General features: G+C 31.6%; 1 protein-coding gene across 3 annotated transcripts; it reads right to left on the reverse strand.

Annotated features, from left to right (window-relative positions):
- Positions 1–1802: 1802 nt before the first annotated feature.
- LOC148622000 (uncharacterized) lies at positions 1803–11862 on the reverse strand. Of its 3 annotated transcripts, none has more exons than XM_088571451.1 (6): positions 11738–11862; positions 9169–9272; positions 6595–6785; positions 4795–4924; positions 3802–4002; positions 1803–2383 (listed from the first exon to the last, which is right to left on the reverse strand). In XM_088571451.1, exons 2-6 carry the CDS (start codon positions 9263–9265, stop codon positions 2259–2261), a joined length of 744 nt encoding a protein of 247 aa, XP_088427577.1. In that variant the 5' UTR covers positions 9266–9272; positions 11738–11862; the 3' UTR covers positions 1803–2258. The 3 variants fall into 3 exon arrangements, with proteins under 3 accessions (XP_088427577.1, XP_088427575.1, XP_088427576.1); XM_088571449.1 differs by having other exon boundaries at positions 3802–4005; XM_088571450.1 differs by having other exon boundaries at positions 3802–4005; positions 11765–11861.
- Positions 11863–12670: the final 808 nt, after the last annotated feature.

The raw sequence follows: 12670 nt of genomic DNA on the forward strand, positions 1-12670 counted from the left end.
CTCAACAATAGTAAAAACCAAACCACGTGTTCTATTGGCTCAACATCGTGATCAACAGTACCTAGTCTACAGCAGATTGTCGAACGGATCCTGAAACTGTAAACATACATGTTTTAATTTTTGCAGTTGCTATTTTTAAGCAGATTCTTTCAAGTGAATTTATTTCCAGGTATTATTTTTTGTGGTTTAAAACAAGAGGCTCCCAGGAGCCTGAATCGCTCACCTAGTAAAATTTTTGCCTTTCAAGGGCATATCTCTAACAAGAAGTTGTCCGACAATTTTGACTCCATGAAGACTTTGGTAGGACTTGTCGTGAGGATCATTTCATCAATCAGAACTTTCATTCAATCTATTATAGTTTTCAAAATATTGACTGAAAACTGCAAAAAATGTAATTTTTTGCCTTTCAGGGGCATTAACTCTTATATGGAGTCGTCTGACAACTTTGATCCCTGGAGTCTTGTAGACCTTATAATAAGAATCATTTCATCAATCAGAAGTTTCATTCAATCTATTATAGTTTTCAAGATATAGACTGAAAACTAAAAAACATGTAATTTTTTCACCTCTCAAGGGCAATAACCCTTACGTGGAGTTGTCTGACAACTTTGATCCCTGAAGACTTTTGTAGGCCTTATAATAAGGATATTTCAGCAATTGAAAGATATTGGCCAAACCTAACAGTTTTGGAGATATATGCAAAAAACTACTGTACAACTCCTATGTTCTATTTGTTAGTAAAGACAGCAATGTTTTTTAAACCAATCAAAAATCCAAACGGCCATTTTGTTTAGGATACCCTAAGAACAAAAATACCAACTTTCATTGAATTCTGTGAAGTAGTTTCTGAGGAGAAGATTTTTGAAAGTAATAATATCAGAAACAGCCAAGAATGTCAAAAAAGGCAATAACTCCAACATAGTTCAACAGATTTTCACCAAAATTTGACCACAGATAGATTTCATCATGCTGAACACTTTTACCCCGTCAGAATGAGATATATACAAAAATCTGCTGTCTGCCCCCTATGCAAAATTTTTAGTAATGACGGCCATGGTTTTTAACCAATCAAAAATCCAAACACTCAAATTGTGCAGGATACTCTAAGGAACAATCAATATAAGTTTCATGCAAATCTATTCAGTAGTTTCAGAGAAGATATTTGAAAAATTGATAACGATGACAACAGACAACAACGACAGACGACAAGTGATGGCAATAGCTCATGTGGCCTATGGCCAGGTGAGCTAAAAAAAATGGCTAAGGTTACAAAGTATAGAATAATAAATTTGGCTGGTTATATTTTTTGTGCTTTTCTGTCCATCATGCAAATAAGTAAACTGCAAAATCACATTTATAGAAGCTGTTATGAAACCAACATCAACTATTGAGCAAACCAAACAGTTAGAGCACATTCCAACTTAGGCAAAAAACTTCACATTCAATATCAGACCTTTATAGTTCTTAGTTAAAGGTTGTGGAGGCTGTTGTTCCCTCCCCTGGTGAAAAGCAGCACATGTGAAAAGTTCATGAATGGCTGTATCTTAAATCTTTTACATGTGGAATTTAAAAAAAAAATAAATGTTAAATGATTAACACTGGACATGAAACATTACAGATTATTATCATACAGACTGGTATAACAAAAGCAAATTGCAAATTTATTAGTTACCATAAAAATGACAGTACATAGCAATTCTGTAGAAAGTGAAATGGGACACGAGTGTCAAGATATATTTTTTTTCAGTGGTCAACTGGTACAATGCCTAGGTGGTGTACAACTTTTGGCCATAAGAGAATACTTATAAAATCATTTTTATTATGTACATATATTTTACAAGCTGAAAAAAAAAAAACATGTATATTAACACCGACATTCAATGATTTGTTATTACTTAAAAATTTTGTAGGTAAAAACAGATATTTTTATTGAACATTATTTTTCACAAAATATATAGAACATTTTTATGCAAATAACTTTGACGACTTGCTAGTAAAAACAACACAAAATAATAATAAAAAAAAATGTTAGAATAACACAAAAATGATCTTGTAAAAGAAAAAGAAAACTGTATAGAGTTTATTAGGTGAAGAAAAATACCATGATTATGTACATATATACAAACATAAAGAAAGGAATTGTTTGAAAACTTGTCAAATCATGCTCATTTTCCTGGTACACCACATAGAATGAACACATTCCTGTGGACTTTCCAGACTAGTTAATGCCACAAAGATAAAAATTGCACAAAACTACTTCATTCCTTCAGTTCCAAGGACCCTATACTTTTTAAAATGTCTACAGAAATGTCCAGCGATATTGAAGCCAGTGGGATATCATCAAATTCTTCAGGTACTAACAAATCTTCCACTTTGATCTCGTCTGAAACACAAAAACAACATGAGTAATTATAACTGATACATGTTGAACAGTGCCCCTTTTTGTTCAGTAACCGATCAAAGGTCAACAAAAATAGACATTCTTTTATAATGGTATCATTGATTGGAATTCACTACCAAATCATTTGAAAAATATAAAAAAAATATTAATGATTTCAAAAACAATGTTAAGGAATATTTGGCAGAAAAAAAATTAATCAAACTGAATTGTGCATTGGTTTATCTTATATAAACCTGCCTAAGACATGAGATAATTTTTTACTGTTTATCTTGTTGAGTAAGATGTATGACATACTGGGACCCCATTGGAAATAATCCATTTCGCTTTCATGGTTTATCCCAATTGAATATCAACATCTTTTTATAGCTATTTCAGACATTATTACACTTACTTTTAACAGAGTTTCTGTATAATTGTCATTCTGATATTTAACAGATATGATACAATAAGTCTTTTTCAATTTTAATCAAATACATATATAATAAATATATTTATATATTTAAATGCTTGTATATGTTGATATTTAATAAAAATAAATCTATCTAACTAACTCACAATTTAATATTATTTTAATCCTAATGACCAGCATAAATTTTAAAGTGACTTGAAATTCCACATACTAGTATTAGTGGTCATTTCAAGTTTTTACTTTTATACGCCCTTTTTGTTCTCCTTGAAAAAAAATTAGTGTAGAGTAAAGCTTTTTTTAATGAAGAAAAAAAAATAGAAAAACTGCTAGCAATGCTCACTGTTAACTTGATACCCCCACTCCCCCATTTGATAACATGCACATTGACCTTAATATTGATTTGAATCAAAATCTAAAATAGAAGGTGCATAATGGGAACATGTAATATAGATTCTGTGAAAGTTTCACTCAATTCCATTCAGTGGTGATGGAGGAGTAACAGAAAAGAGATGGGTCACCCTTTGTCCCCATATTCAGAAATGACAAAGTCCATTTTTGCTGTGCAAAACCCCCATTTTGATTCAGATCAAAATCTAAAATAGGAGGTGCACAATGGGACAAGTCACAATGTAATAAAGAATCAGTGCAAGTTTCATTCAATTCAATTTAGTGGTGTATGAGGAGTAACAAGAGAAAGGTCCCTCAGTGTAATGGAAGGTAGGAAAGAAAGGACCAACAGAATGATGGAAACCTGATTGCTATATAATCCCCACTTACGATAAGGTGAAAGAGCAAAGATTCAAATTTACATATTAAGAAACCTATATAAAACATAAGATTTTTAAAAACTGATTCAGGAATTCAAGAAAAAATGCTTCTTTACAAGAATTATCTAGGTCATTATAAAGAAAAGAACTTCACAGAAGAAATTAAAGAAATGATATAAAGTTTTGGATTTTGGGCACTAACTGAAGTGTAAATAATAATCTACCATCTTTTTCTTGAGGGTATTTTGCCAAAGACTCTTCCATTCTTCTGTCTTCCTCCTCTACCTTCTGTTGTTTTTCCACTGGATCCTCTTCGTCAGATTCTGGCAAGTTACCAAACAAACACGGAGGCCTCCATTTGGCAAGTTTATGAAAGTAGGTGCTAATTCTGTCCTTTTTAGGCCATATGTCCTCAAATTCATCATCTGCTACAAGAGATTATTATTATAATTATTACTGTTATATATTTTATCAATAACAAAGCTTTATAGTTTAAGGTCCAGTTTTATAAAGAATTTCAAATTGAGATTTTCCTCAAATCCTTACTCAACTCAAATTGAAACCTATCAGATCACCTGAAACTGAAGATTTGAGGAAAAACACAGTACTTAAGGAAATTCTCAAATTGAGATCTCTTTTATGAAACCAAGGCCTGATTTAAAAGTCAAGATGTGAGTTGAGGAAAATCTCAATCTGAGATTCTTTATTAAACTTGACTGTGCATACTTCCACAGGAATTGTATATCCGTATTAATTATTAATATTTGTAAATAGTCATAATAAAAGTTTCCTGCTTCAGTAGAAAAACTGGAGAAAGATTGTGCAATAAATTCTTACATTTAAAGCACTCTTTAAAAAATTAACTATATTACTGAATAGTTATCAAGTGTAAATGCAGAAGACAGATGCAAATTTTTTGGGGTTGAAAACAAGTGTTATGTAAGTGAACAATATAAACAAACAGAAAAGCAAGTATCTAACTGATGACTAGAAGAAGAGTCGAGAAATAAAAGAGCACTTTAAGGGCCTGGGGAGAACATTGAGGTCTAAATAATAATGAGAAGATTGAAAGGAATAAACTGTAAATTATCTATTAAATATTCAAACAGAATATTAACTTTGATCAGACCCAAATAGGTTAATAGATGTATACATTTTTAATAGACTACAAATGCTAGATTCAGCTTATTTCAACCCAATCAAAACAAACAACCAACCTTCATTTTTAGGTATGTACATATGTTCAATGTCCTCCTCCTGTGATTTTGGTGGCATTGGATCAGCTTTGACAGGAATTTTGTGTACAGATATTACTTTCTTCTTTGCATTCTCATTTAGTGAAGGCTTCTAGAATAGATTAAACTTAACAGTTCTTAATATTGATTACAAATTGATTATTAATCACTTATTACATGTATAATCAATACATTTGTAGAGAGACTATAAATATTAATCAGTACATGTACATGTAGTAAGTTGCAACCTTAAATCCAATAGGGGGAGGGGCTGAAGAAAAACTCCCAGAAGCCTGAATTGCTCACCTGATTTGATAAACAACATTCTATTTTTGTAAAAGCAGCCATGTTTTTTTCTTGGATAAAAATTCCTAATGCTAATACCTGAGGAATAATTATATCAATTTTCATTAATTCTGTCCAGTAGTTTCTGAGGAGAAATTTATTTAAAGTAATAACATTAAAAACAGCAAAAGGTGTTAAAGAAGAGCAATAGTTCTAACTTAGCTAAACAGATTTACATTAAATTTTGACCACAGATAGATCTCATCATGCTGATTATTTTACCCAATGTCAGAATTTGGCTAAACCTAACAGTTTTGGAGATGCATGCAAAAAACTTCTGTCTGACCTTTATGTTCAATTTTTAGTTCAGGTGGCTATGTTTTTCAATGGATAAAATCCCCACAACAATGTTATGCCAAACATACTATGGAACATTCATACCAAGTTCTAATTGGTCTGGTAGTATCAGAGAAGATTTTTGAAAGAAATAACGTAAAAATAGCCAAAAAACATTGAAAAAGGGCAATAACTTCAACATAGCTTAACAGATTTACACAAAAATTTTACCACTGATTGATCTCATCATACTAAACAAGTTTCCACTATGTCAGAATTTGGTTTAACCTGTGTTCTATTTTCAGTAAAGGTGGCCGTGTTTCTCAAGGGATGAAAAATTCTCAAAGTTCTATGTAGAATAAGAATAATGAATAAGTGAACAATAGCCATGTTTAAAAGGTAAAAAGAAACCACATATAAATCAAATAAAAAATTTTCTTTAATTTTTTTATACACAAATAAATCATCAACTTTATTTTGCACTAATCTGATGAGGAAATGTTTTTTTACACTTGCATCTAAACACACTATAGTTATATAAATATAAACATTTATAAAATGATATTTTTTGTGTCATGTCTCCTTTAACAACAACGATGACAACAGACACCAAGTGATGGCAATAGCCAGATGAGTTAAAAAGTTGATGTAATTTTTTTTTTTTGTAAAGGTATGTTTGAAGAATTATGTCACATAAACAGTTATTGTAAATATAACTATATATCAGGGGACATTTTTCTCTCTCCTCTTTTTAATTGGTTAACAAAGGCATGAGGATCCAGAGATATACTTTGAAAATGGGGACATACAGGCTAATATTTGCTCACATTCACCAAAATCAACATATTTTCTAACAAAAAAGGAGGGTCCTAATCCATGTAATCCCCTGAATCCAACACTGAAAAAGTATGGTTAAATCATGGTATGTTCTAAAAACTTATTTTTGTGATTTGAAAATCAGAATTTCAAAATATTTACTTTCATTGATGTTAAGCTCCACATGTTGACACCAACTTATACATTTGCATACAAGCACATTATGATGATGTAATACACATAATGTTTGCTTGGCCTTTCTATAATCTTAAAAAAGTAAATAAATAGAAATGTTGTCAACTAATCGACTTCATTATAAATTGAATGTTTTTTCCCCTATCAAACCTGCATAATGTTGGCAGATCGACTGGCAAATGGCTGTCTGTTGGAGGATTTCATCTGTAAACCTTTGTTCTGCTGCTGTAAAGGTTTCATACTTGATCCATTATTAATTGCCTTTAGATCTCTATTCACATCACCTAGAGCTTTTCTGGGTGTTACCAGACTTTGATCATATCCTTTTCCAAAGATTTTGCCTGAAAAGTACAGACAAGAGCTTACAGTTTTTTCTGTCATGAACTGAAAATACATTAGTATTGTTACAGAATGGATTAAAACAATTAATTTTCAGAAAATGAAATTAAAACCGATTCCATCAAAAGCCAGATTGCATCTCAAAAGAAAAAAAGTACAAGCTAAGGCACAAGACATCTTTGTCCTCCTTTTTTATTTGTGTTGACACTTAGACCATAAACTTATAAACATATACGTGCGTAATACATGTGTAACGATAAATCTGTGATCAATGGCTCACTAGTAATACCCCTGCTTTCAATCACAATATATAAGGAAATTAAACAAAGTCCTCAGTAAACAGGAAGTAGAATTTTGTCATTGTTTATTGAAATATTTTCATTCATAGTTTTAATAATGCATTCAATATAGCACTGAAACTTTAGCACTTAGATTCTACCATAAGGCATGCCTACCCGTAGTATGGGTTAAAATTTCAAGCCGCTGTGATGAGTAGGTGTTGATTAAAGTGCAACAAAAATTTCAACTTTCAAAAATGAAAACAGTAGCCTGAATCGCTCACCTGGTTAAGGGCAATAAATTTAACAAGGAATTGTCCAATAATTTTGACTCAAGAAGACTTTGGTAGGACTATCATATGGATCATTTCAGCGATAGAAAGTTTCTATTACAGTTTTCAAAATATTGGCTGAAAACTAAAAAAAGACTGCCATTTTTTATCTTTCAAGGGCAATAACCCTTACAAGGAGTCACCTGAGCCAGCACTCCACGGTATTGTAGAACTGCCTAATTTTGGTCTCGTAATCTGATGCTTTGTAACATTTATCACTTTAAAAAATTGTCAAGCATCTGTAAATCTATATATCTAGAAATAGCTCAAGCTAAGGCCTTCAGGATGCAGTAAAAATTTTCTGGAAAAAAATTACCCACAGCATATAGGGTTACCATAGAAACCATGCAAAAGTATGCGAAAATTTGCAAAAAAGTTCATAAAATCAGGTTTAAAAATATCAAATTTCCCTCAAAATACCTGAAATTTTTATTTCAATCCCTGAAACTGTTCAAACTTTTCCCTTCAAAAACCCCTTCCTCATATGGGCATTGCCGGTTAGATTTTGAGCTATTTCACTTTGTAATCCACTTATTAAATTTAGCATGGTAAAAAATTGACTTACTTTCACTTTCACAATGAAGTCAAATTGTCATTGAAAAAAAGCCCCTTCAACATTGAAAATATATAAAACATTGCAAAATACTTTTAAAAGTCCCCTTTTTTCAGAAAATGTTTTATCAACAATAGATTCTTCATTTTTAATCACTATAGCAACCACCGGTTTCCATTTATGTCATTTTTCATCCCTAGCCAAAAGTGCGAAACTAAACTAAACTGTGGAGTGCTGATTGACAACTTTAATCCCTGAAGACTTTTGAAGGCCTTATAAGAAGGGCCATTTCTGCTATAGAAATAATTTTGCTAAACCTAACAGTTTTGGAGATATATGTGAAAAACTACTGTCTGACCCTTATGTTATATTTTTAGTAACAGCGGCCATGTTTTTCGATGGATCAAAAATCCCCACATCAGTTCTATGCATGATACCCAAAGGAACATTCATTCCAAGTTTGGTTCCAATTGGTCAAGAAGTGACAGAGGAGAAGATTTTTGAAAGAGATAACAATAAAAACAACAAAAAACGTTGAAAAAGGGCAATAACTCCAACATCGCTAAACAGATTAAAATGAAAATTTGACCACTGATAGATCTCATCATGCTGAACACTTTTATTTCAACAATTTGAGTAAACATTACAGTTTTGGAGATATATGTGAAAAACTACTGTCTGACCCGTATGTTCTATTTTTAGTAACGGCAGGCATGTTTTAAGACGGATCAAAAATCCCAATAAGAGTTCTATGCATGATACCCCAAGAAACATTCATACCAAGTTTGGTCTCAATTGGTCAAGTAGTGTCAGAGGAGAAGAGTTTTGAAAAATTGTTAACTGCGTCAACAACGACAGACATCAAGTGATGGCAATAGCTAATAAAAATTAAAATATCAACAAAGTCCTCAGTAAAGAGGAAGTTGTTGAATTTTTCCAAAAATAAATCAAATCATATGGCATACCTACAGGAAGAATGTGTTGAAATTTCAAGCCACTGTGATGATTAGTTGCTGAGAAAACTATGACTGAAAAAAATGGTTATGGATGGAAACACGGATAAGGGTTAAACAGTATACCCCTTCTCATTTGGTTAGGGGTATAAATACAATATGAAAATGGATTTGAAGTACTTCGTTGTTTGTACAAAACATACTTCTGTTTCATTTTGTGTTGGTTTTCTTTCTTTTTGAGTCATCAATAAAATACATTAACTGTTTACCTAAGCCTCCTCCAGCGGTCTGTCCTTTGCTTGGTCTAACTCCAAATGCACCAGCATTCTCTTTATCAACATATGGTTGAAATGCCAATGAGGCCATTTTTCAACTATAAAACAAGACAGTAATCAAACATAGAACATACTTTTAAGATATTTGTATACTTGGTTAAATATATACTGGTCCACATAATCTTCTATTACATATGGTGTAACAATCTTCTTTGTTCATTATGATCATGTGATGCAAAGGACATTCCAAGTACATGAAGCCTGGTTTCTATTTTTAATTTTTTAAAAACATTGATGCTATGTTTCTATTCATATGTATATTGACGTATAATTCTAAATTTAGAATATAAGATCCGGATACATACTGTTCCATTCCATAATTATTCTTAGCCAATCATGGTGGAAAATTACAATACTCAAGTCCATATCCAAAACACATTATCTACATACATAAAGTATAAATTAAGGTCTTTCACTCAGTCAATACATTACATATAGACCTGTTAGATTATATTGACTTTGTTCAAAGTCCATAACTGATAAATATCCAACTCTAGAAAATTATAAGGACTGCCTTGCTTTCAAATTAGGAATGTGACATCATAATTCAAAAAAGTTGTGTATTTCTTTTTTCTTAGATACATATTTAAAGTATAATATAGCATATAGTTCATGATATTTCCGGAAATATTGAGATATACACAATGATATATGGACTGCTGGTCACCACAAATATTTCAACTGAACAAAAATAATTTTTTGGAGGACGACCAACCAGTCCATACGTTGTCATCGACATCTTGAGCGTTTTGCTCAATATCTTATATAACAAGATCATGCATATATAGACAAGATAACTTAAAAGTTTTATAGCAGTATTGGTTTCCAAGCAAGCCTAAAATAGACAGCTGCAGCGTCAGCAACTATTATTCCTTTAAATGTGTCCATCTAGACTATCATAAAGAACACATTTTTTCATGACTTCCTATTTGTATAAAAAAAACATCTCTGTTTTTAGCACTACTTACACACAAAAATTGCAACATATGTTTCTTGCTTCTAGTTCATGAAAAACAATTAAATAAAAAACATACAGTATATGAAAAGATATTCGAAAACATTTGATTTCATGAATTCTTAAAAGCACAAAAATGTGTTATGAAATTTAAAATACAGCAGTATTTATGAGTAAATTTAGTTGGAGTTGCTTGCATATCATTGTTAATAAATCAAAAATTTTTACCTGTCAAGTGTGAGAAAACCAATAAGGTTGGATTTCCATCAGTACCAACATACATAAATATTTTTAACAGTAAGTTTGAGTGTAACGTTTTGTTAAACCCTTGATACATACAGAGGCCATAACTTCCTGACTAATATATCATACAATATCCTGGATAACATATCACATCATAACTATCCAAGTCATTAAAACCTAACAATGTGAATAGCCAACTATTTTAATGTCCTGGGGACTCCCCAAAAGAAACCTTTTCAGACACTTGAACATTTAACTGTGATAAGATTGTGTGTGGAAACAATTTTACAGCCATGGGCAAGACTAAAACTATTATTAAATATCTACAGATTTTATTGGATATTAACTTTTTTCCAGTGGAAGGTATTTCACACAGGATATGCTTGTACTCAAGTACCGGATGCAAATGGTTTCTTATATGGACTTGTTAACAAAATTGGACCATATCCTGGACTCAAGAGGGGATGCAAGACACATCCCCAGACATTTTCAAAAAAGCCACTTCCGGTTGAAGAGATCTTGATAAAACCTCACATTTATGCTGATCCTGAAAGTGTTTGACCAATATTACAAAAATTTGGATTGTCACTTGCCTTTTTCCATTGAAGAAAATATCTTATCAAACTCAGCAAAAGAGGTACATTTTGTCAAAAGGGAACCAGTTCTAGTACTTTAATATGCTTTGTTTGCACTTAAGGCAAATGTCTTACTTTTATTTTTATTTGTTACCTTGCGCTGTATTACTATTTTCTTATTTGATGCCATTTTGGCAAGGTTGAAGAAGAAAGAAACAGAATTTCAATTCATAAGGTTTATATTCTGTGTTTAGTCTTTAGAAAGACATGAAAGACTCGGATCAAAAAGATGAAGAAGTCATTTGACATGTATTCAGTTATACACAATGATTCTCTTAAATACTCTGTTATCCAACCCTAGCATCTGTTTTCTTTTCAACTCATATGGAACAATATTTTCAGTGGTCAATGATTATTCAAAACCATAATCTAGCCTTGGGCTTGGTTTCCACAAGAAAATTCTAAATGATTATGAAGATTGACTTTTCCCCGCTTGAAGTTTGCTTTCCAAACTAATCAAATTCTTTATAAAAAAAATACCAGATTTTACTTGCCAAAGAGAAAGTGGGGCATAATAATCAACTTTCCTCCAAAATAGCACTTGCCCTGGGTGACAGGAAGGTGGAATCTCGGACCTATAGAACATTGAATTTTCCGGCTATACAGTCCTGAAAGATCGAGAAGTCTATATATACGTACAAAGAGATATACAAAAATAAAAATAATTTACACATTCGAATTCTGCAAGAACTACAACCTCTCGAGAAGGGTAAGATTTTATACAAAATGACAATCTGTCTCTTTCTCTGGCTTTGCTGTAGGCTTGTTATTTTGAAGGTGGCGCTTCAGTGAATTTCTAACCAATCAACGTCGTGAATATTTCTAAAGGGCTTACTAAAGCTAGGGTCACATTCGGTACCACCTTCGTTTCGTATTTAGTCTTTGCTCTTCACACGAAAAGTTTTAGTTAAATATAAAAAAAGGATAATGTAGGGACTTTAACCTAAATGCTATATTTATTGAGTTCAAGATTACAATATGGATCATTTTAACGAAACTAAACTGAATCATAGACATGTAATTATGTAATTATTTATAGGTCTCTGACTGAATCAACGTTTCCCCGTCGAAATCGTGGTCCATATTACTACTATACAAATCTCTGACTATGATAACTATTATATTGTTCCTGTTTGTGTGGTGTAACTCATGTTTCTGTATATGTTTTTATTGCAGTTGGTTAAAAGCTGAAAAGAGCCCATGTCTTTTTAGGTGTTTCGAATTAAAAATTAAGCTTTCGTATTCGAATATATGTTTATTCATAGACCTGTTGATTGATTGGTTGTTAGGATTTAACGCCCGAGCAGCAATACTTCAGCTATATCCAGGCGATCATAGACCTGTAATTTAATTGTCACTACAGATGTACACATGTATATCATAATACTATCCGAATAAAATCTTATCCTGTGGAAATTATTTCACATTATTTTTTCCAGAGGATATTATTTCACTATGAAAAATTTTCCACACCTATTAAATTATTTCCACAACTAGAACAATGATATTTACTATAATTTATTATGAAAAAAGCTAGACATATTCCTAAGTGCATACATGATATCATTTAACACTACAGTACTAAATAATATCCAGAAAATAG

Source organism: Perna viridis, chromosome 3 (genome assembly GCF_037379345.1).
Source record: "Perna viridis isolate PV_CMFRI_1.1 ecotype Kerala chromosome 3, ASM3737934v1, whole genome shotgun sequence".
Taxonomy (NCBI): Eukaryota; Metazoa; Mollusca; class Bivalvia; order Mytilida; family Mytilidae; genus Perna; species Perna viridis.